Source organism: Magnolia sinica, chromosome 4 (genome assembly GCF_029962835.1).
Source record: "Magnolia sinica isolate HGM2019 chromosome 4, MsV1, whole genome shotgun sequence".
Lineage (NCBI taxonomy): Eukaryota > Viridiplantae > Streptophyta > Magnoliopsida > Magnoliales > Magnoliaceae > Magnolia > Magnolia sinica.
The window spans coordinates 1,810,753-1,835,904 of record NC_080576.1 but is presented as its reverse complement, the minus strand read 5'-3'; the positions used below and the strand labels follow the sequence as shown (position 1 = coordinate 1,835,904).

At 40.2% G+C, this 25,152-nt stretch overlaps 2 protein-coding genes across 2 annotated transcripts; one reads left to right on the top strand and one right to left on the bottom strand.

The window, feature by feature from the left end:
- Positions 1-5,266: 5,266 nt before the first annotated feature.
- Positions 5,267-7,744, bottom strand: LOC131242112 (protein PHYTOCHROME KINASE SUBSTRATE 1-like). Its single transcript, XM_058240535.1, has one exon. The coding sequence runs from the start codon at positions 7,082-7,084 to the stop codon at positions 5,579-5,581; it is 1,506 nt and encodes a 501-aa protein (XP_058096518.1). The 5' UTR covers positions 7,085-7,744; the 3' UTR covers positions 5,267-5,578.
- A 5,423-nt stretch (positions 7,745-13,167) lies between these two features.
- LOC131242111 (ATP-dependent 6-phosphofructokinase 5, chloroplastic-like) lies at positions 13,168-24,649 on the top strand. Its single transcript, XM_058240534.1, has 14 exons — positions 13,168-13,437; positions 13,854-14,218; positions 14,466-14,550; positions 15,143-15,216; positions 15,530-15,638; positions 19,170-19,268; positions 19,373-19,474; positions 19,602-19,676; positions 19,956-20,096; positions 20,229-20,345; positions 20,420-20,524; positions 23,050-23,130; positions 23,650-23,778; positions 24,107-24,649. Exons 2-14 carry the CDS (start codon positions 13,911-13,913, stop codon positions 24,272-24,274), a joined length of 1,593 nt encoding a protein of 530 aa, XP_058096517.1. The 5' UTR covers positions 13,168-13,437; positions 13,854-13,910; the 3' UTR covers positions 24,275-24,649.
- The last annotated feature ends 503 nt before the right edge of the window (positions 24,650-25,152 follow it).

Here is a 25,152-nt window from a genome sequence, read left to right as displayed (position 1 = left end):
ATTTACATATCTTTATAGTGCTTTAATTACCTCTAGCTGTCTTGTTTCATAGGCTTGTTTTTGCTCCACGTAAGGCCTATAGCTGCTCACAACATGCTGCGTCACCGTCGACGGATGTACCTGGCTCAAATGATCGGGTTGTCATCGCTCCTCCACCGCAGAAATCTTCCTTTCTCCTTTGAGATCACCATGGCCCACTTCATGATTTTAGCATCGCTTTTGTCATGTGTAATTGCTTATATAATTCGCCGTCGCCTCTCAGAATTGGATGTAACTGGTGATCTGTCTCGCTTTCGTAGAATTTCTCTCTTATCCACCCTCACTTTTCAGTATCCAGGCCAATCACGCGTCTCGTGCCATTGTTTTCCAAGTGGAGTGATCCGGGCACCTTGCTATTTATGACTTGTCTTGACAAGTAGGTAGGCTGTAAGAATGATGAGGTGGGAATGTGTGAACAGCAATGGGAAGAGATTGGGATTTTGCGGCCACAACAATGCTTAGTTGTCTCATCAATGTAGTCATGCAAGATAGAGACGTTGACCATTGTGAAACCAATAACCACCCCTAGGGCGCGTTTGGTTGCACTATCAAATGGAATTGCATTGAGTAATATTCAAGTTGCAATTTTTGCAATGGTCATTGGGATACAAAGAAAGCTTTATTCTCTAAAAGCTATTTGGATTAGATAGCTTGAATATAGTTTGCCAAATCTATTTCCTGACAATAACCAAGGAAAATAAGGACACAATGTTTCAAATCTAACAATTAGCAATGATAAAATGCTAAATGCGCCATGTATGCAACTTCCTTGTTTCAACAGCAAATAAATATCACGTTTCACCATCAATCTTCAAGTATCTTACATGTGTCACATGTTTCAATGCACATGTGTGTTATTAGTAGTACGTGCATTAGTAGTACGTGCTACCTGCCATCTTAACCACCTTCCATTTTTGTTCTTTCTTCCCTATGTTTAACAAACAAGGAATAAAATACTAGTCCAAAATGACATGACCTAAATAGCTTAGTCAAGACATCGTAACCTAAATAGCCTGTGGGGTCTTTACTCTTGCTCCGGTGGTAGACTCTCGGGAGTTTCAACACCCAGTCAAGGGTTCGAGTGCCCACAGGTGGTGAAATCCCACTGCAGCGTGAGTGTGTGAGGGTTTGTTTAAAAAAAAAAAAAAAAACCACACTAAATAGCCTGTGGGAAACACAACTTTAATTTCTTGTATCCAAACATACCCTTAGCTATCACATTGAGGGCTAGGGCTTTAAATTTCGATTGTGTTGCTTTCAAGATGTAATTGAAAGGAACTCATCAGGTGAGTATTGACATTGGTTCCGATTTACTTAACTTGAATACTGACAGTGGGAATGCTCTTCATATTTTCTCGATGTCGCATCGAGCTGAGGGAGCCTAGAGTTTTATTTGAAGCTGAAGGGGCGTATCAGTCTCTTTCGAGCACATGGGCAGCTAGAAACATCCATCATCGGTGTAATATCATTTCGCTTTTGTAGTCTAAATCTCAATTAAATCACCTCCAGCCAAAGGTTTCCATAGCATGAATAATGGAAATGGATTCATGGGTCCCACCTTAGTTGGATGGTGGTTGAGGAATTAAATAGAGGCTTCCACACCATCAAATGGTCATGTATAGATGTGGTTGTTGTGAATTGATTGTACCAAATCCAAAAACATTCCTTGGTCTACAGCTCTCCTCATAACTGTAAACACCAGAGCTGAGCCTATCTATCGTATTAGAAATCAATGTCATGGCCCAGTTGCAAATTGCTGAGTCACCTCGCGCGCCGAGTAGCGAAAAGTGTCCTTTTCACTTCCTTTCTTTCACATAGTGGTAGGACCTCCAAAATGCAGTAACATGGGCTCGTGGGCACAGGATAACTGTGCCAGTTTCATGCTACGTTTTGCCTTTTGGGGTGAAGGAAGAATCAAACCATCTCATCCACTCCAAAACTGTGAACATATGCCAAAAGCTCCCTGGTCGAGCATTTCCATGTGCCGACGGTGGTCCTGGCACGAGGCATTGACAACAAAAGTTCAATACCGAGGACCCCAAAATCGCGCATTTTCCAATGCTCATCTGCATGGGGTGGGCCTATAATTTAGATTTTATGGACACAACCCAACCCAAAGGTCTTGGTTTGTAGCCCTTAAGCATGGCATTGGATGCAAAAATTACAAGTAGAAAAGAAGTTTTGATGAATAAGGGCAGACATGCTTTTGGGAGTTGATATTAAGCCAAAGAGAAATTCCAAAACCTGTACGAGACTTAGCATTGAATAAAAAGGAGGAAGTGGACAGTGGTAGGGAAATGGGTGGCCATGGTTTTATGCACTACGAACATAAAAGAAGTTGTAATTGACTAGGAAATTGGATTTAGTGGGAAAATCCATCTTTGATGCTTCTGAGCTGCTGCACTTTTGCATGACATGGGGTAGGTGTGGATAGGGATAAAGCTCTTTTAGAAGAGCCACAGCTTCAAAGAAAATCATAGACTTTGGTTGTGAAAGTCTTCTATTTCTTGCATGAGCTTTGCTAACCGTACACGACCGTGCAATACAGCTCATGTACATGCCATGCAGGCGCCGCATGGCACTATAGGTGCATATGAGATCCAATCCATCCATCAGGAAAATCATCATTATATTGATGTGCTTGCCCAAGAATCAGGTTGACCCACTGGTCAGGTGGGCCTCAGTTTGAGGAACAGATGTACAGCAATTAAAAACTCAGCTAAAGTTTTCTAACCCATCTACCTGTTTTCAATATTATGACCCACATGCTACTTGATCAGATTTATTTTTGGGAAAACATGTAGAAGATTGGACCAATCTGATGGATGGATTGGATCTTACATGTATGTGCCATTCTGGCAGGTGTGGCGTGTACATGAGTTTTATTACACGCAATGCTCCGTGCCTAGACACACCCGGGTAGGACCAACGGGAAGAACTGGCAGAGGACGCGGATTGGGCATTACCCCATCAGACCTAGCTGGAGACGGACGGTCCTCGCAGGGGCACTGTGGGGCCACCGTGATGTATGTGTTTTATCCATGCTGTCCGGCCATTTTGATAGATCATTTTAGAGAATGAATCCAAAAAGGAGACAGATCAAAGGCTGAAGTGGACCACACCACAGGAAGTAGTGGGGATTGAATACCTACCGTTAAAACCTTCCTAGGCCCTCCGTGATGATTATTTTCCATCCTACCTGTTTATAAGGTCACAAAGACCTGGATGGATGAAGGGAAAATATAAATATCATCTTGATCCAAAACTTTGCGCCTCGATGAGTTTTCAATAGTAGGCATTAATCTCACCGTTTCTTTTGGTGTGGTCCACTTGAGCCTTCAATCTGTCTCATTTTTGGTAAAATTCCCTAAAACGATCTTTCAAACTGGATGGACGGCGTGGATAAAAAATATACATCACAGTGGGCCCCACAAATTCCCTGCCAAGACCGTTTGTCTCTGGCTAGGTGCCGGTGGGGGCAGTGGCCAATCCGCGTACCTTGTAGAGTTGGATTACTCTTCAACGACCCTAAGAAAATAACATGCTTTAATAATGTAATTCATGAACAGTTAAGTTTCATTTATATATATACGTACTGGCACTGCATGCATGGATGAATGGTGTCAAATACACTTGGGAGGAAAATTACTACTCTCGTTTATAATCATCCATGAAATTCACGAACTTCTCATAGGCCAAAATTCACAGTGATTGGATGATCCTGACCAAATAAAAAATGGTGTAAATCACAAAAGCTGGGTAAATGATTATTTTTATTGACTTTTTATTTGGTCAGGATCGTCTAATCAATGTGAGATTTTTGGATTATGGCGCACTAAAGGAGCTTAATGATTAATGAATGGTTCAGATCATGATCCGCACGCCTCATATATCCTATAAACTTGGAGAGACTTGTTGTATCTGATCATAGTTGGACCATGGCTTGCTGTCCAATTAGTCCATAAGTGCCAATATTCCATCCAACTTGTCTAAAATGCTGGTCTTACTATGGAGAAAACATGGTACAAAAATCAAAATGAAGCATTTATTAGGTGGGCTACACCATTGAAAGCAATGGATAGCTGTCAATTTGATCAAACCACAGGCAGCCCACGTGATGAGTGGATTGTTAAAATATATTAAAATTTTGAAAAATAAATAAATTTTAGCTCTTTTAAGAAGAGTTGTTGGTGAGACCTGATGAATTCAAATAAGATTTGTTGGAATTGATTGATCCATGGATCCGACCATTCTCCTTAGCTTATGATAAAACCCAAGCTTATACACTGACTCGATGACACGTGCAAAGTGCGTAGTCTAGTGCCAATATCATTATAGCAACATTGCCACACCCATGTATATAAATTAAGCATCGCAATTAGAGGTGGGCATCGAGTCGAGTCAGATCGGATTGAGTCCAGCAGCGCTGACTCAATCCGATCTGAATCCTTGCTGGCCTGACTCGAACTGAGTCCGACTCGATCTGAGAAACCGAATCAAGTCGGATCGAGTTGAGTCTAGGGAGAGAGAAGGAGAGAAAGGAGGAGATGTGGGAAACTGGGAGAGAGAAGGAGAGAAAGGAGGAGAGAAGGAAAATCGGAGGAGAAAGAGGGAGAGAAAGGAGGAGATGTGGGAAACCGGGAGAAAGGAGGAGAGACGAAAGGAGATGAGGAAAATCGGAGGAGAAAGAGGGAGAAAAAGGAGGAGAGATGGGTGGGTGCGGCGCCTCCTTCGGGTAGAGAAAGAGGGGTTAGGGTTCGTTTCAATTTCCAATCGGATTGGTCCGAATTGACCACGATTCAAACTCGATCCGATGTACGATCGAATCTGATTAGTTCTACTCAATCTGTACCAATCTAGGCCTTTGGTTCAGTTCAGATTTGTCGAATTTGGTCGGATTCTGCACAGCTCTAATCCCACCCTTTAATTCTCCAAGTAAGAATATTACAAACACAATTATTTATAAAGCACAAATTTCTTTTCATCCTTTTCAACTTGGAACTAAAGAAATTTTAGTTTTTTGTTTGAAATTTTTAATATTAGGTTTTTGCAAAAAAATAAAAATTTTAAAATATTTTGATTTTTAAAACCAAAATTTCAACATCAACCTGGGTGACTTTTTTTGCATGATGGGATCTTCGTGGGGCACAAGCCTTTGGGAAATGTGTTTGATGTAGTACACATTTATTTCTCATCGATGAACCAATCAAAAAAATAAGAACAATAAAAAGAAAAAAATATGAAATCAGTCACCATTACTCAGTTAACTTTACAACATCTGAGTACACACAAGCTTTCAAAAATACATGCATTATTTATTTATTTTAACAAAGCAACCGCTACACAAGCTTGCAAAAACTAGTAGGAGCGAAATTCAAACAATATTCCTCCGGCCCACCTTGATCCATTGCCTTACAACCGTCCATCAACGGACACAAATCAACCTCCATACTCCAAGCATAATCAGCCACGAGAACTTGCATTACTCTTAAAAAAATACATACTCTTCTCCAAGTGGTCCGCTAATGTAGTACAAGTCCTAATGCATGTAAAGAGAATGCAACATGTGCGCCGATCGGGACCGTGAAAGCGAGCGTGTGCCGAAAGCAAGTTGAGCATGTGCCGACTCGAAATCCATGACCCGCCTCTCGCCCTGCAATCTCGCCAACGATGCCATCGAATCCGACCGTCGATGCCTATGCGGGTCGGGTTTTGGTGTGATCCGGTATGTATCTGTAGCAACCTTCACTGCCTTGTCACCCTTGCAACCAAGCAATGAACTTGCTTGGCGATGATGTCCTTCCTTTAACTTGGTTTTGGCAGCGGTTGTAATCTTATTTCTTGCATTTGGATCATTTTCTATTAACCGTCGATCATCAAAATCTGATGTTATTGAGAAATTAGCGGCACTAGCTGTGACCACGCTCCACTCTATGCTGGCCTCGCTCGGCTCGTAGCATGTAGTCGACGCATCGTCGGGTGCCTCTGGATTGAAAAACGGGTGGCCCGAACCCGAAAGGCTTCGGATCTCGAATAAATCCGAACTCGCATCGCTTCGTAGATCATCCTCACCGTCACCACCACCGCTGTTGCGGTGAGGAGCCGGAATATTCTCGATTCTCCGGCCGGTGTCTAAAGTCATCGTGGTAAACCTCGTTTGGAGACTTGAGTCCGGGTCCTCCTTTCTAAACGAAGGGGTACCAAACACCTCCAACGAGATTCGCGCCTTTTCTACTTCCAACTGCCCTCCAACGGTCACATTTCCTGCCACGGGATTTGAAATTGGGAAAGCAAAACAGTTTTCTCTGTTGAACCCAGCGCCCCCTTTCTCAGTCACCGGCCAATCCATCTCTTCTCTCTGCCGGAACTCGGGCCGGTTTTGCCTCTTCACGGCAAAAACTGTCAGATTCCGGCCGACATCAGATGGTTCTTTTATGAAGATATCCGTGCTTCGAGGTTCCCCAAGATCGACGATTTTCTTGGAATGGCTTGAAATTTCATCAATGTCAACGGATTTCTTACCAGAACAGTTGCAACCAAAACCAATGAAAAATCGCTTACCGCTCGCCTGTTTCCGTGCATTCATCGACGGGTCTTTTCGAAGGCTTGGCAACAGTGCGCTTTGGCTGTTCCAACTTGCTTCCGAGCGGACGCTTGGAGTCGATGACTTAATTGCAGTCTTTGGTCGTGGTATATTGATTTTCTCGTCTTTGTTTGGATGATGCTTCCCGACCATCTCAGGAATTACCGTTTCCTCCTTGTATATTCCTCCGTTGAAGTATTTCTCTGCACTGAAGACGTCGATCTCGGTCTCTTGATTGCACTTCAATTCCAAGCTTGTTTGATACGCAGGCTCTGGGGATGTGGTTGTGATGGGAGTCAGGCTCCGAGTCGACTCTCCGAGTTTTAGAGTGAAGATGTCGTCGTCATTGCTCAGATAGGATGAAAATGAGGCGTCGCGGAGGTGGGCCCCGTTATTGTTTTCAAAGGAGAAGCTTTGGGAAGTGGTGGCATTGCAGGCCGATGTTACTGTAGCTACAGCCATTGATTTTGAGAAAGAGAGTAAATGGATGGAGTATGGAAAATCCGAGCCGAGAGAGAGAGAGAGAGAGAGAGAGGTGTTTGATTTTAAGAAGCTTTGTATTCTCTAGAAGATCTAGATCTCATAAAACGGAAGGAAAAAAAAAAAAGGACCCAAGGAAAGGAATTCAATTAAATAAGCGTGATAGACACTCGATGAACAAGGTATACAAAAGTGAAAAAAAAATAAATAAATAAAAAGAAGACCCAAGAGAAGACTTTTGACTCTAGAAGCTAGTTCTATAAGATCCACTCCCTTTGAAGAAAAAAAAAAATGATAAACAAAAAGGACCCAAGAGAAGAAATTTGATTTGAAGAAGCTTGAGATGTTCCAAAAGAAAATAAAAGACGAAAAATGGGAAGAAATTCACTTGAATAAGGTGCAAGAATAATATAGAAGGACCCAAGTGGAGGAATTTGGTTTCAGGAAGCCTAAGATGCTGTAGAAGAAGAGAACCAGTCTCTTTACAAAAGAAAAGAGAACGAAGAGACGCAAACAGAGAAAATTCGTTTTCTCCTGAAAATTCAGAAAAGATGCAAATGAAGAGATGTATCGAAAAAGGTGGGAATGCGGAGCAAAAATCTCACTTGAGAGAAGCTTCTGTGCTGCTTGTGTTGTGGGGAATCAGTCCTATATGTAGACACTGTGATGCATTTAAGATACTAAGGTGGGCCCACTTGGTGAGAAATTGATATATTTCTAAGGGCCAGATGGCTTAATGGGCTGGGCCGGCAGGGTGGGCATTGCGACCCGACTCACGGAGATGGGCTCAGCCCAATAATTTAAGCGTCTCAAGTCATTGAGCGCGGTTGATTGGGCTGAGCCCGTTTGCAAGACAGAGTCTGGATGGCCATCTAAATCTGTTGAACACCAACCTAAATGTAAATTTTTTTTAAAATTATTAAACAGCACCTAATTGTCAGGGGTCTACTTGGTTGAATCGGACTCGGGCATGGGCCTATCTAAGTAGGGGCGTGAATGGTACGGATTTAGGCAGGGCTATTAAGGCCCAGGCCCACTATCAATTAAGGTCCAAGGCCTGCATGGGCCTAACTTTCAGCCCAAATACAAACAGGCTTCCTGTGTCGGCATGAATTTTGGCACAAAAAGCAGATGGGGACTTGCACAGGTGGGGGCCACTGAAGGAAGGAGGAGAGAGATTTACCTCTTCATCAAGCTTCGGTCCCTGGGATTGCTTTGATATATTTACTTTGATTTAACCCCCTGTTTTCCCCGGTTTTCTTTCTCGTCCGGCCAACTTGAGTCTTGGATCCAACTCATTTTTGGTCGCATGTCCTAAAATGAGCTCCACCAGGGATGGACGGTGTGGATTTCTCACAAACATCACTGTAGGCCACACGTAGCATCACAGCGCAGGAACTTCCTGCCAAAGGTTTTCGCAGGAAATCTGCGTCCCCGTCCAGTGGGTTTAGGAACTGGGAACGGATTGGCTACTCCCCCTGCCACCAGCCAATGGCTGATGGTCGGTGCTCCGTGGGCCCCACAATGATGTATGTGTTTCATCCATGTCGTCCATCTATTTTTCAGATCATTTTATAAGACGAGACAAAAAATGAGGTATATCCCGATCTCAAGTGGACCACATTTGCAGGAAATAGTGTTGAATGAGCGTCCACCATTAAAAACCTTTTTGGGCCATAAAAGTTTTGGATCAAGCTGATTTTTGTTTTTTACCTTCATCTGGGCCTGCATGACGTAATCAACAGATTGGATGTCAATTAAACCGTACAGTATGCCTTAGGAGAATTTTAATGATGGATATCCAATCACTATTGTTTTCCTGTGGTGTGGTCCACATGAGATTTCTATCCATATAATTTTTGGGATAAAGCCCTAAAATGATCTGCAAAAAGGGGCCGGTGGCAGGGGACGGATTGGCTACTCCCCCTGCCACAAGCCAATGGCTGATGGTCGGTGCTCCGTCGGCCCCAAAATGACTTATGTGTTTCATCCATGCCGTTTATCTATTTTTCTATATCATTTTATGGTATGAGACCAAAAATGAGCTATATATGAATCTCAATTGGACCACATTACAGGAAACAGTGTCAAATGAGCGTTGACCATTAAAAACCTTTTGGGGGCCATAAAAGTTTTGGATCAAACTGATATTTGTTTTTTCCCTTCATCTATGCCTATATGACCTAATTAACAGATTGGATGTCAAATAAACAGTATAGTGCGCCTTAGGATGATTTTAATGGTGGATATCAAATCGCTATTGTTTTCCTGTGATGTGGTCCACCTGAGATTTATATCCCTCCCTATTTTTGTGTCAGCCCTAAAATGACCTTTAAAAATGGATGAGTGGAATGGATGAAACACATACATCATGGTGGGGCCCACATAGCACCGACCACCAGCCACGGCCCGGGTGGCTTTCCCGGCTACTCCCCCTGACACCATCCCTGGGGCTGATGGTCGATGCTCTATGGCCCCTACTATAATGTATGTGTTTCATCCATTATGTTCATTCATTTTTAAATGTTATTTTAGGGCTTTATCCCAAAAATGAGAGGTATATAAAACTCAGGTGAACCACACCAGATAAAAACAATAGTGATTGGATATCCACCATTAAAATCCTCCTAAGGCCTACTGTACTGTTTATTTGACATCCAATTTGTTGATTAGGTCATACACGCCTAGATGAAGGGAAAAAACAAAAATCAGCTTGATCCAAAACTTTTATGGCCCCCAAAATATTTGTAATGGTCAACACTCATTCAACACTGTTTCCTGTAATGTGGTCCAATTGAGATTGGGATATAACTCATTTTTGGTCTCATAGAGTAAAATGATCTGTAAAAATATATGGACGGAATTGATGAAACACATACATCATGGTGGGCCCTACAGAGCACCGACCACCAGCCATTGGCTGGTGTCAGGGGGAGTAGCCAATCCGTTTCCGGAGAAGCCAATCCTTTCCCTTGTAAGCATGGGTCGGTGGGCCACATGCCCATAGAATCTGAGCCGCGGGCAGACGGAAGTGGATTTCCTGGAAAGCCTTTAGTAGGAGGTTAATGGGATGCAAGGTGGGGTCCACTGTAATGTTTACGAGAAATTAAACACGTCGATCCAATTTTTAAGCTCATTCTAGAATATGCTATCGAAAATTAGAAAGATCCAAAACTCAACTGGGCCGTTAAAGATGAAAGTAATTCCAACCGTTGAAAACTTCCTAGGCTCTCCTTGACGTTTGTAGGCCAAACAAACGGTTTATAAGGTCATTTTAACTAGGATGGAGTGAAAACACACAAACTTAGATCGATACAAAACTTTTGGCCATATAAATATTTCAATGGTGGTCATTAAATCCCCACTGTTTCTTCTTGTGTGGCCCATTTGAGTTTTGGATCCACCTTAATTTTGGTCACATGTTCTAGAATGAAACCAAAAAACGGATGGACGGGTTGAATTTCTCAGAAACATCATAGTGGGGCCCAACCAGAATCCTTCGGCAAGAACTAACTGCGAAAGGCTTTCGGAAATCGGCGTCCCGGGTAGACACTCTAGTTTACGATCTCAATGATTTAATAGCACAACTTGACGCCCTCCGTGCCTTCCGTGAATTCCAAGGCTTTTAATGCAAGGACCGTACACTGCTCGTCTCCAGATGTTGGGAACGGGCATGAGCTTGCACCGTGATGTACGGGTCTTAAACACAGTCCATTCATTTCTTTTTCCCGTAGCTTTAGCATATAAGCCCAATCGAGATTAAAGTCTTACGGATGAAAACTTCCCGGGGCCATAGAGTTTAGGATGGAGTTTATATTTGTTTTTTTTTTATCTTCATCCACGTCTACGTGACTTTATTAATAGGTTTGATGGCAAATAAACATCACAGTGGACCGGGAAAAGTTTCAACTGTGAGAATCATTATCACCATTGCTTCCTGTGGTGTGGCCCACTTGAACTTTGGATCTGTCTGAATTTTGTTCTTGTCCTATAAAATAATACATAAAATTGGATGGACGGTGTGGATAAGACCCATAAATCACGGTGGTCACTCAAAGCTCCTGCCCGTTCCCCGCCGAAGATGGGCGGGGGTAGGACGCAATCCGCGTTCTTTAATATCTTGGTTAAGTTCATCTCTTAAAATGGATGGATAAAACATTTACACCATGGCGGCCTCATGGAGCTCCTTCTCCTAACATGACTGTCAGTCTCTAGCTAGGGGAGGTAATACCAAATCCGTGCCCTAATGCTTTGGTCGTTTTAGCCTTCTCCCTACTAAAATAAAACCATATATTTAAAATAATAATAAAAGATTGTGTCGGGCCATTCGCTCTTTGCTTCGGCTTGGCCCATCCCTCACATTGGCCTTTAAAAACTCAAGCCCGGCCTTGAACCCAAGAGTTCAATCCTCACTAATGGTATATCCCACCTGAATTTTGAATTCACCTCATTTTTGAGCTCACACTCTAACATGAGTCAAAGTAATTGATAAAGAGTGGATGTCACGCGGACATCATGGTGGGCTCTACAAAATTGGTCTACATGGGCTCCGTGTAAGACAACCGTTTCGGTTTCCATCTCTAGGGAGGCTTGACTCAGAGTGGCCAATCGAAGCATGTGATGATATCTAGAGCGATCATCTCGTGAGCCGAAATAATTTTGGTCGTTTATCATCAAACTACTTATGCACGTGTAGCCCACCTAATCAGCAAGGCGATCAGATATTCAATCAATGAAAGGTTTGTAGCTGGACCCACTTGATAAGTGCTGAAGATGCTCATACGTGTGAGACTCACGCATGTGCCGCGGCACGGATTTTAATATTTCGTCACCCGAATCACCACCGTATAATTCCATCTCTGCTCTAAAGGTTATGACACACATGGTCTATCAGGACTCACTATTCACGGATGGTCACCACCTGCTAACTGCCATATAACGGGAATAGGCCAAGATTTGAACTACTTATATTTTTGGGAGCAACATGTAGGTATTGTATGAGAAATATGAGGTGAATGAAATATCTTTAAAATACTTAGAGTACATTTTGTTAATTCATGGTTGTCATAAATTTAATTTTATACATACCGGATGGTTAGTAAAGTGATATGGTTGAGTTATTCAAAAGTCTCACGAGTGAAAAGAGAAACATGGTTGAGCAGTCCGAGATATAAAAAGTAAGTGAAAGGAACAAAACTTAAGTGTTAGAAGATAAACAGTCGCAAAAGAAAAACTTTAACGGAAAAATGATTTGAAAAAAATAAACTTCAACAAAACTCTATAAATAGTGGAGAAATTTAATAGAGCAAAGAATTACAACGTAATACTAATAATAAAAAACAGTTAATCAAGTGTATCACTTTACTTTTATACAATTGTGTGGCTATAATTCTTATTTATAATCTTTAGTTGTAACCTAAGCCTATACTTATATATTGACTTTATTCTTTATTAAATATAACACAATTATTTCAAGAGACCCATTATTACAATTGCGCTAAGAAGCAATCATAAATTTGTTTTTGTTTGATTACACTTGTATTCTAAAAGCCTTTTTTTTATATATTCAAGGTATAAAACAACTCATCTTGGGAAGAAGAATCCCACCGTTGAATAATCATCATAAAATTTCGAAAGTGGGCAAGCAAATAGGCCTTCTCAAAATCTGTAATATATATTCTTATTAGTTGAGCTTATTTCGGCGCTTGGTGTTAAAGTTGATTGGATTGGATCGAGCCGCTTGTGGCGCGCTCCTGCATGCTACGTGTGATGGAAAACAAACGAAGTGCCGAGGATAACCACTGATTTTTCTAGTTCAATGCTAGCCATTGGAAATCTTATTTCCAGTGTTCTAAATTCAAGTCAAACATCGATAGCCACAAGCAAGCATTCAGATTAATTTTGTAAATCTTGGCTCTAAAGAAAAGAGTCCACAACATGGACGGCTCCGATCATTGTAACAATCAGCATGTGGGCCCCATTGAGCTGCGACACACGCTCAATCTTAGTCGTGAAAGACTCTAAACGAACTCAAAAGAAAGAGAATAAAAAACTCGATGAAAACGATGTGAACCGTTGGTTTTTTCCGCCGCATCTCAAGCTCAAAAGGCAGAAGAAGAAGCGCATTCGAAAGCAGAAAGCTCAAATTTCAAAAGCTTCTTTTCCAAAGCTTTGTGGCGTAAAATTCCACGCCAGAACCCTAAAAATTCTGACTCAAACAACCCTCGATCGATCTATCTTCTTCTTCATACTCGCCGACATCCTCGATCGATCTCATTTCCTCTCCTCTCCTGAGGTTTCGCCTCTGATTTCCACCGATTCGAACCTGATCTGAGGTATTTTCATGAGATCTTCCGTTGATCTGGTCAGTCTCTTTAGTTTGAACTGGTGTTTTGGAAATTCTATGGTTTTGGCTCTGAATTTCTCTATTGGAGCTGATCTTCTAAGGAATTAAGGTCTGGAATGGAATGTTTTGAATTTACCTGCATTTGGTTGGATTCTTCACAGCTGTAGACTTGCGTGCTTTTCATATTTTCCTGTTATCCAAACCCCTAGGCAACCCGACTTTTAGTTTGGAATCTTTGTAAGTTGAGCTTGTTTATGTTTGATTGATTGCTTGAACGAACTGCTGTCCTGCAATTTAGGTTTTTGAACTAAGAAATTTTTTGCCATGAATTTGTGTTCTGTTTAATTACTGGGGCTTGTAAGAGTTCTAGGATGTCATTTTAAATTTTTATATTTTTCACCACAGGATTATAGCGGTAAGATTTATCGTATCAGAGCATTGGACAGTTTGGTTGTTTAAGGAATGGCATTTGCGTCTTCATTCAACAGTGTCGGTTTTGTTAATCCGGGCCAATATACTTCATCTCCAGATGGAGACCGTTCCTTATACAGTTTTGATTGTTTGAGATGGAGAGGATATGGGAGATGCAGGAGAAAGATTGGTTTCTCCACTGAAGTCAGGGCTCTTGTTACAAATCCAGAGATAGATTTTAAGGATCCAGACTGGAAGAAGCGGTTTCAGGAGGAATTTGAGGACAGGTTCAATTTGCCACATTTGAGGGATATCTTTGACCTAAAGCCAAGGCTGACAACATTCTCCCTCAAAAGCAGGTGACTTTGCTCGTTTTTGTATCAATGATTGCTCGGGTGACATGAAATTTTGTGCCTTAAGAATGCACGTTTCGAGTAGCCTTGATGCATTTGAAATATCCACTTAGTACATATTTCTCCCTTAATTGAACTGAAGTGCTGTGTAGGTTTTCCCAGGAAATTCAAACCTTATCTCTCCTCGGCTTATTTAATTTTTCATTTTTTAAAATATAATAATAATAATGACCTCTGAATTTGGCTTTAACAGAGGTGCTCAAGTAGTGGATGGTGTAATTACTCCAGAGGAAAGGCAAAATGGATATGTGAATGATGATGATAGGGCACTTCTAAAGGTGAGTTTTTGTTCCTCCTGGGAATGGATTTACACCATATCCTATATGAGTAGAGTGAAATCTTATAAACACTACAAGACTAGTGTTTTCTGCTCAATTGCTGCCTTGTAATTCTTTTGTAGTTGATTAGCACTTCATTTATGAACCAATCTCCCCCCCACCCATAAAATTAAAAACAAAAAAAGAGAGAGAGAGAGAGAGAGAGAGAGAGAGAGAGAGAGAGAGAGAGAGAGAGAAGAAAGAAAAGAAAAAAAAGAGAGAAAAGAAGAAAAAGAAGATGAGTCTTCATCAAGATATGTGCTTGTGACTCTGTGACTCTTCAAATGTCTGAATGAATGTTCAATCACATGGTTTGCATGTTTGGCTCATACATGAATAGGTTATAATTTAGATGGTGTCCCATCACAATCGCATCTTCTTGAGTAGCTCAAGATAAACGTCATTAGTGGGGCATCTAAAAGCATATGCAGTGGCTGCATTGTGACTTGTGCATGCTATGAGCAAGGCAGGAATCTTTTTGGAGTTTACAGAGTAGCTTTGGGGTTTTTGTGTGAAAAATGTTGCATCTCTTTGACATATAGGCATGTATCAGGTTATAAAGTACTCATCGCCAACTTCGGCTGGAGCTGAGTGCATTGATCCTGATTGCAGCTGGGTTGAGCAATGGTATCGTTCTTTCTTCTCCTTTCCAGTTCCTTTGTTTTCATTTTTATTTTTTTGGGCAAGTGACTTGAGGATGTGGGTTTTCTATTCACAGTGCCCCCTTTTGGTGTTAAGAAAAATTGTCTGCCAATTCATATCATCATTCCCTTGGAATTATGTTCTGTTTTAGTGTCAGTAATGTAATGCGTCTTCTTCTTTTTTTTCTTTTTTTTATTGAACCCCATATCACTTTAATGAAGTTCATGGCATCATTAGGTGTTCTTGCTAATCTTATATCAAGTTTTGATATTTACTAATGATTTGCACTGTACCCTAGGGTGCATCGTGCAGGGCCACGTAGGCAAATATACTTCGAACCCGAGGAAGTTAAAGCTGGAATTGTTACTTGTGGAGGGCTCTGTCCTGGTCTCAATGATGTAATTAGAAAGCGAACTTCCAGATTGCTTCTAGGTGCTGAACTCTTTCTCTAAAAGAAATCAGTCAAAGATCATAAGAAGCATGAATTTTTCATGCCTCTGGATTCATTCAAGCAATCTTATGCTTGTACGTATGAAAAGATGATGGCGACAAAAATGTTAAGTCTGCTTACTTACCTAACTTGATCTGTCTTATCTGAAAGACACTCATAGTCCTAGACCCAAAAGTTGTCCACATAAGGCACCCAAGCATACTATATAGGGCAGATTTGCTCCGAGTGGCAAGACGTAGAAAGGCATGTATGTGCATTTTGTCCCTATATTCTCCTTTTAATACTATCGGCCGATATATCGGCCAATTTTATGAAGATACCAAAAATTCAAAATCCCAATATCGGCCGATATATCGTCCACTTCCAGATTGCTTCTAGGCACTGAACTCTTTCTCTAAAAGAAATCAGTCAACAGGAGAGAAATCTATCGACGTCCGAAGAAATCCAAGCGAAATCCTCAAAGATCATAAGAAGCATGAATTTTTCATAGCCCTCTTTCAATGATTTTGGGTCGGGTGGTGTACCGTACACCACCAACTTGGATACGAAAGTGGGTGACTCTGTAAGGCTTTAAAAGCAGATCCAGAGAACAAGTGGACCACACCCCAAACAATAGACAATAAAAGTCTACCATGAAATGGTTAGAGAAGTTTTGGATAAATATGATATTTATTTTTCCTCTTCACACAGGTCTGTATGACCTTATCTACAGGTTGCACACCTAACTTGATCTAAAATAATCTCTCCAAATGGTTCGGTGTGGATATAATAAATATATTATTGTGGGGCCATATAATATTAAATCTCCAAAAGGAATATTGGCTGGTGTCGGATTGCGAACTGCCCGTCCCTAGAGGTCGTGGTCGGGCCCACGTGATGTATCTATACATCCAAACCGTTAATCCCTTTTCTCATATTATTTTAAGATATGAGTACGAAAATGAGGCATATCCAACGCTCAAGTGGACCACATCTGAAAGACACTCATAATCATAGACCCAAAAGTTGTCCACATACGGCACCCAAGCGTACTATATAGGGCAGATTTGCTCCGACTGGCAAGACGTAGAAACGCAACTGCACCTGGGGCCTCGTGATTGTCTATTCTATTATTGCCAACAGTCAGCAGTCAGCACTTGGTGCGGATGCTATGCTTTCTTGGTTTGTATGTGCATATTGTCCCTATATTCACCTTTTGTTAACTTCAATACATCTGATGAATATTATCACGTACCAGGATTCAGCATGACCAAAAATAGGCTCTAGACTCTCCAATATCTTCTTCATGTCCTTCCATCTTCTTTGTAAAGTCCATTGAGGTGCAGTATGTGCAGATTTTGTGGTAGAACATAAATAGAAATGCAAGGTATTTACTATAAAAGGAGTAAATGTGTGTTTTCAATACATCGATCCCAATAAACTCAATACCTGCTGTCTTTACCTTCTAGTTTTGCCTACAGTTCCTTTAAAGGATGCTATTGAAGCAGTCTCTAAGATTCACAAATAGCTAATATCAAAAGCCAATTAATTCCACTTTTTTAGTCTCGTGCTCCCCTTCTTTAGAGGGAGTTTGGACTCTAATTCATGAATTTGTCAGTTTTTTAATTGACTGATTCATAGTCTGTTCTTGAGGTGTTTGCATCGCTGCCTTTTAATCGAATTATGAATTCGGCAATTTGCAAAGGGGTATTCCTAATCAACAACCAGTTTGTGAATTTGGAAACTTAAAATGTCTTAGTTATGAAGTGTCTTTGTCATTTAAAGAGAGAAATAAGCAATTGAAGGTGGGACCTAGAGGTGTACACGAGTCGATCCGAGTCGAGCTTTGCCCAGCTCGGCTCGACTCGGCCAACAAGATACCCCAGCTTGAACTTGGCTCGACTCGGTCATTGAGCCTGGATTGGAAGCTCAGCTTAGCTCGGTCAGCAACTCGGGCCAGTTCGAGCAGAGTTTGAGCTTGAGTTTCGAGTTTGAGAATTCCCACATTATACACAAGTTAGAAAAGACCCGATCTTCAAAAATCCAAATGAATAAATAAAAAAACCTAGAGAACTGCTAATGGCTTAGTCACCAGACTCTACCTCCAAATCTACAAAAGAAAATGAATAGAGAGGAATAAATTCCCGGACACTAGCATCACCGACGATCCCAATTGCCATCCCGGTCGACAACCCAGCAAGCCCCAATGAGAGGTGCGCATATCCATTGAAAAGAAATTACAGGAGAAGAAGATGGCAATAGCGGGCACCGAGGAAGCCAAAGAAGGGAGCAGTTTCGTCGCCGCTGAAAGTAGAAAACATCTTCTCCTTGCTTTTTCTGCTGTGAATCTATGCTTTTGCTCTCTCTTCTCGGTGTTTTTGGAGAAGAAGAGATTTCTGGATCCGAAGTACTATATGATTGAGGAGATTTCTCGACGGACGCCAGACATGAGAGAGAGAGAGAGAGAGAGAGAGAGAGAGAGAGAGAGAGAGAGAGGTTCGGACGAGCTTGGGCAAGCTCAAACTCGGCTTAGAACTTTTTCGAGCTAAAGGTTCGGACGAGCTCGAGCAAGCTCAAACTCGGCTTAGAACTTTTTCGAGCTAAAGGTTCGGACGAGCTCGAGCAAGCTCAAACTCGGCTTAGAACTTCTTCGAGCTAAAAAAAATCAGCTTGACTCGGCTTGAACTCGATTTCAAACAATGTGAGAGACATTAGCAATCGAAGGTGGGACCTTCACATGGATGTCCCAAATTATGGAGCCATTTTACAATCAATGTGGACCTTCCTTGTTGTTGTTATATTTCAGATGACTAGGATCATAAGTCAAATTTATTCTTGAAGGACATGAGCAATCTGAGCTAAGGTGGTGACCATATGATCACCAGTTCATATTGAACACTTGATCATTTTTTAAAATCATAAACGATCTAGACCATATGTTTTACTTTCATTTTTATGGATTGGATAATTATGATTTTTTATTTTTTTATTTTTTTGGAGAGCGGTGACTAAATTGGATGGTTATTATTTTAAAGCTAATAAATCAAGAATTTGACAAGGAAATTGCTAAACACCAAAATTGTATTAAAAAAAAAAAACTTTCAATTAGTGAACTTATTAATTAGTTTTATACATCCATTTCATTTTCTGTCACTGATAGGGCGAGTATATATTTTAACTATTCGTGTTATTTCCATCCAGTGATAACTTAATTATTAAGCAAGCTAGCAAGGTGGCTACCTGGTGGGCAAAAATGCATGTTCTGTTTTTGCCTGTCCACTTTTAAAGGATCCACCCCCCCCAAAAAAAAAAAAAAGAAAAAGAACAAAAAGAAAAAGAAAAACTATTTACTTATAATTCTTCTATAACTTGTCTCCTAGAAATGCTACCATGAGAATGTTGATTGTTCTATACATTCGATTTTCTTAAGCCATTCACAGTTTCTTCCTAGATATGCTGCCGCCATAAGCAAAGGAATCCTTCTTTACCTTAGTTTCACATGATTATGCAGATAGTAATTACACTTGAAATCTATGGTGTTAAGAGGATTGTTGGAATCCCATTTGGTTACCGCGGGTTTTCTGATGAGAGCTTGGTTGAAATTCCGGTGAGTGGTTAATTGAGTTGTGAGATTGACAGTTAATGTAGCAATGCCATCAATCATCAATTTTTTCTTTTCCATAATTTCAATGTTATCATTCGATGTTTCAGCTTTCACGCCAAGTGGTTCAAAACATTAATCTTGCTGGTGGAAGTTTGTTGGGAGTTTCTCGTGGGGGGCCCAGTGTCAGTGATATTGTAGATAGCATACAGGTATAATAGGTTCATTATTGGTTGTTAGGTGTAAGTTAGTTTAGTAATGCTTATTATATTCTCTCATCTTTAATTCACTTTAAGTTTGTGTCAAAGCCTACTTATGGTAACTGAGTTTTTATTCCAGGCCAGGGGAATTAATATGCTTTTTGTTCTGGGTGGCGATGGCACCCATGCAGGGGCCAACTCAATTCATAATGAGGTACTTAGTTCTATTTCTTCTGCTTTTTAATAACAAATACAAACTTTATTCTGCATACAGAAAGCCTTTTTACTATTTCAACTGTGACATTTATGCCTGTGAATTGTCATGATTGACCATCAATTATATTCTTCTGGTTAAACCCCAATTCTCTATTTCCAATTTCCACCCTTTTTGCTAGCATGGGCTGTAGTAGTTTCTCATCAAAGCATGATGGTACAATCCATGTTAGGATGCAGTTTACTTTTATGGCTAACACAATGCTTTCTTCACATATAGTGCTGGAAGAGAAGGATGAAAGTTTCTGTTGTCTGTGTCCCGAAAACGATTGATAATGATATACTTTTGATGGACAAGACATTCGGATTTGATACTGCTGTAGAAGAAGCTCAACGGGCAATCAATTCTGCATATATTGAGGTAACCAGTTTTGCAAATCGCTAGTGACTCCTGTGGAACTCATGAAGAAAGGCAGTTCTCTTAGATGATGTTGCTTTGTCTTTTGCATCTTATTTGACATGAGTAGATTTTTCTTTATTATGCTGGACTCAGGCACGTAGTGCTTACCATGGCATTGGATTGGTGAAATTAATGGGAAGAAGCAGCGGTTTCATAGCTATGCATGCATCACTTTCCAGTGGACAGATTGATGTCTGTTTGATTCCTGAGGTGTGTGACATTAATGGTACACTTTCTTTTTCTTATAATCATTATGGAGTCATTGATTGATAGCCCAAATATAGGTACCTTTTAATTTGGAGGGTCCATATGGTGTCTTGAGGCATCTCGAGCATCTGATTCAGACTAAAGGATCAGCTGTCATTTGTGCGGCTGAAGGAGCAGGGCAAGTAAGTGAAATTTGTATGCATCCTCTATATGAGTTTGGTTACTACTGCAATTACATTATTTGTGACAGTGGCTATAGTCAATATCCCCAGGTTTCATTGGAAGACTGAAAATTGCTTGTCTTAAGTTGTCATCCAATTAGTGGAGAAATAGTTCTAGATATTTTGTCTTGAAATCTCTCACCTCATCATAAAAAGCGTAGAAGATAAACCATGAATGAAGTAAATAATCTTTACCTGGAAGAGGTTTCACACTCAAACCCTTGTGATTTTGAATGGTGAAATAAGATGTCAGGTCCATCATGGACTAAGAAATTTGCAAGATCTATGCAAGAAACCAACTTGAATGCTGTCATGGAGTGACATTTGTAAAATCCATCCAATTCTCCTGCAATTGATTTGGTTGAACACTATCATTCTGTCACATTAAAGAACCGAAGATGATCTTATGCCTCAGCTATACTGGTAATCAATCCGAGAACCATGGTCCATGGGACTGGAGTGCGACTTCAAATGCATATTATCACTGAACAATAAAGTGATTGTAAGCATGTTTTGATATTTCAGTTTTTCCAATTTCTTGCATCATAACATAATCATCTTTCATCTGTTGCCATTAGCAAAGTAATTTGGAGAGGAAGGGGGTAATTAATTATTCTTTCTTCATGTAAATAGTTGGGGTGGTTCTCGCCTTCTCTGTGTAGTCCTTTGCCTTTTGGCACATGTTTATAATATACTTTTGTTACCTTAAAAAAAGAGTAATTTGGGGAACTGAGGAATGAGGATATTCTTATAGCATAAATAACTTGGACAAGCTACTCATGTTTGGAAAAAAGAAGAAGATGAAGACAGAATCCCAGCTTATGAAACAAGGTTAGATTCTGCTGCTCTCGAAATTGATCATATTTTCAATAAGTTGAAGGGCATTAAAATGGAGAAGAGCATATGCAGATATAAAAAATATTTATAGTAGTAAAACAACAAAAACTCATTGATTATTATCAACCTATCAATAAACTATAGATAGGATGGCTATAAGACCAACCATGCATTTTGGGACAGAATGCTGGGCAGTTAAGGAACAACGTGTCCATAGGATGAGCGTAGCTGAAATGAGGATGTTGAGATGGATGAATGACAAGAAAATGAAGGATATATTTAGAAATGAATGCATTTGAGAGAATTTAGGAGTAGCACCAATAGGTAACAAGATGAGAGTATACTTATATGGTTTGGTCATGTGCAATGGAGACCAAGAACTGCGCTGGTTAGAATGAGTGAGTTGGTACAAGTTGAATGCTCTAAAAGAGCAAGATGAAAGCCCCAAAGCATGTGGGTGGAGGTATTAAGAGAATATTTGATGACCTATTGTCTAACTGGATATATGGCCCTTGATAGAGTTGAATGGTGGAAAGGGATGCACGTAGCCAACCCCAATTAGTTGGGATTAGGCTTAGATGATGATGATGATGAGTAAAACAAGAAACAATAGTGGCATGAACTAATAACTCAACATTTGTCTCTTCGCCTCACACCTTTGGTAAAAAGGCAGTTGGATGAACTTTAGGTTGTAAGTGAAATAAAGATCCAAAAGTTGAGAATGATCATAAAACTCTGGAAAAATAAAAATAAAAATTATTTAAAAAGAACAGAATTGAGGAAGGTTGTAGGGACGTTGGAACTGTAATGAAGTCACAACACTGTGTTAAGCTGAGTCCAGTTTGAGAATATTTATATTGCAGCCAATCCAAGTTCTGCATAAACGAAAATCTTAGACAACATGTAGTCATACCATGTAACCTATCCATAGATATAGATATGTAACATGTATATAGAGGTCATTACTAACCATCTTCCTTGCAATTAGTGCGTGCGTCTTCTTGCTTTTTTTAATGCAAGTTAAATGGTTCATGATTTGGGTCCAGTCCCATGGCTCAGTGGTAGACAGACTGTTTCAACACTACGACTAGGGATCGAGTGCCCATGTGGTGTGGGTGGGTGTGTGGGATGTGGGGGTGTGTGTTTTAAAAAATTGGTTCATGATTTCATACATATTTCCTTCTTGGAAATGCATACTTCGCAAACTAACATCGCAAAGTTTAGTTGCTGCTCATAAAAAGGAAAATCTTACAAATGATAAGATTTGTATCTTTTCACTACCTACATTGTGTCTTGCCGAAGGGATTTTTTGTTTATTTTATGATTTTCCACTGTATTAGGAAGGTTTTAATGTTGCTCAGGGAGTGGGATCCCTGAGCCTTTGGCAGCTGATTTTATTCATTTATTTTACACACGCACATGCGCACACACCCATGCCAGCTTTTGTTGTTTTTCTGTACTTGTTTGTTGGCCTTTTTGGCTTTCTTAATAAAAATTATTACTTCTCAAGGAAAAATAAATAAAATCCAAAAAGAGATGCATGTACCGTGTGTGCACTGAATGCTAGGTGCTGAAGTTTCAAAAAATTCAATGTTTTCTTGAAGTTATAAATCAATTGCATTCACAATTGTTCTTGTTTTGACATTCAGGATTTGCTAAATAAGTCGAATGCTACAGATGCATCAGGGAATGTGGTACTCGGAGATATAGGTGTACATATTCAACAGCAGGTAAGGTTCTCTATGATCAACATGTTGAGATCCTGATTCTCCTTACTCCTTTCCAGTTTGTTTGGAATTTGTCTAGATTCCATTGAGATCGCAGATCTGGGGTTATGTTACATAAGAGCTATATTGTTATGGTATATGTTTTACATTCAAAACCTACCACCACCAGCATAAAAAAAGATATTCCATATCTGCTCTTCAAATCTCTCTGGATCAGTAGAGGCCCAGTTCTCTTGCAATTGGTTTCAAGAGTATGAGCCAGCCAGTTGGTGCGGTTTTAACGACTCTTTCGATGCTAATGCATGCTGTGGCAAGGCAACACCTTGCTTCCTTTTGCGTATTCAAAATCCATAAATTGGCTATTGTAGCAGTCATACGTTAATAAAAAAATTGAAGTCACGATAACCACGCACAACTTTCTTGATATGGTTAATACTTCTTGGATACAGTTACTGCAATAGTGACATTTCTAAGAAAATTATATAGATGACCTATCGATAATGTGTTTGTTATTTTACACAGATCAAAAGGCATTTCAAGGAGATAGGACTCCCAGCTGATGTCAAGTACATAGATCCAACTTACATGATACGAGCATGTCGTGCAAATGCATCTGATGCTATCCTCTGCACTGTTCTTGGCCAGAATGTTGTAAGATTTATGACCGAACTTTTTCTAGTATGCTTGCAATCATTGTTCTGCCTGGTTTTTTCTATAGTTCTTCTTAGTTTTGAGTATCCTATATTGAGGAAAATCTGGAAGATGCACTTGGAAAAAGAAAAAAAGAAAGTCACGTCTGCCCTCTCAACCTCATACAGTCATACATTTCGGCCCATCTACATGAAACCAGCTTTGTTTGGTTCCTTTTTAGTGTAAACCATGTCCCGCTTGTATATGAGTACATGTACATATGCATGCCTGTGCCGCCCATATAATGTCTTCATAAGCATGATATATAATGATTGCATGATCCTTACAGGTTCATGGTGCATTCGCGGGGTACAGTGGCATTACGGTCGGTATATGCAACACCCACTATGTCTACCTGCCCATTCCAGAAGTCATCAAATCTACGAGATTCGTGGACCCCAACAGCCGGATGTGGCATCGATGCCTTACGTCTACAGGCCAACCAGACTTCCTCTGATTTTCCAACAAAGCTCCAGATTTTTTCACTGCAGAGAAGCTACGGCTGGCAGATCAGTGCAGTCACCATTTTCTTTTCTCTGGATGTCATTGCAGGACCTCAAATCCTCAATGAATGCTGATAGTTAAGAGGGGTGGTGGTGGTGGTGGAGTTATTTCTAAATAAGGGTTGGGGTCCAACAATTTTGTACTTATCAGGTTAGTAGATGATCTTATGTTTGATTAAGTCAATGATTATCCAAATGTATTTTGAGTGTCTGATGGGACATTATTTGGATAGTTATGGCAACTGAATAAAATATGTACTGAAATAATTAAATTCTTTCCAGTAATTATCTTTTAAGAAAAAAAAAGATATTTGTTTAGATGATTCCAACTGTTTGATCAATGGTTTGGAAACTGGAGGGTTAAGATTTATCATACTAGGAAAGGCCCAGTCATCCTAAAAACCACCTTTGATTGTGGGTGCCTCTTAAGAATGATTTTGACAGGACATTTCTAACCATACGATCAATGGACTATACCTGTTGTACTTAGGTAAGAATTTTGATCCTTCCATATAATTGTTTCTACATTTGACTAACCATGCCTCTCAAGAACCACTTTCGATTGATTATCCTAAGTTGTAAATGTGAGTCTGGTCCCTCTTTTCAAATTCCAATTTGGGTTCTACTTGGGAATAGAAGTGGTGGCTCTGTAAGGGCGCTAAATGGTATTTCAAGAAAATGATATTGTGCCATCTAAACTTATAAACAATATAATTTCTCAAATGCCCCTTATTGAAACGGTATTCTGTGAAGTTGCAAATGAATTGCAATTTGAGGTGTGCCCAAACACTCCAGAATGTCCGCACTGGAGACATCTTTTACCTTGTAAATA

Excerpts from the sequence above, each read along its gene's own strand:
- LOC131242112 (XM_058240535.1), bottom strand. The coding sequence starts at position 7,084 with ATGGCTGTAGCTACAGTAACATCGGCCTGCAATGCCACCACTTCCCAA.
- LOC131242111 (XM_058240534.1), top strand. The coding sequence starts at position 13,911 with ATGGCATTTGCGTCTTCATTCAACAGTGTCGGTTTTGTTAATCCGGGC. Across the intron at positions 14,219-14,465 it reads ACATTCTCCCTCAAAAGCAG|AGGTGCTCAAGTAGTGGATG; the intron begins GTGACTTTGCTC and ends TGGCTTTAACAG. Across the intron at positions 14,551-15,142 it reads ATGATAGGGCACTTCTAAAG|GTTATAAAGTACTCATCGCC; the intron begins GTGAGTTTTTGT and ends GGCATGTATCAG.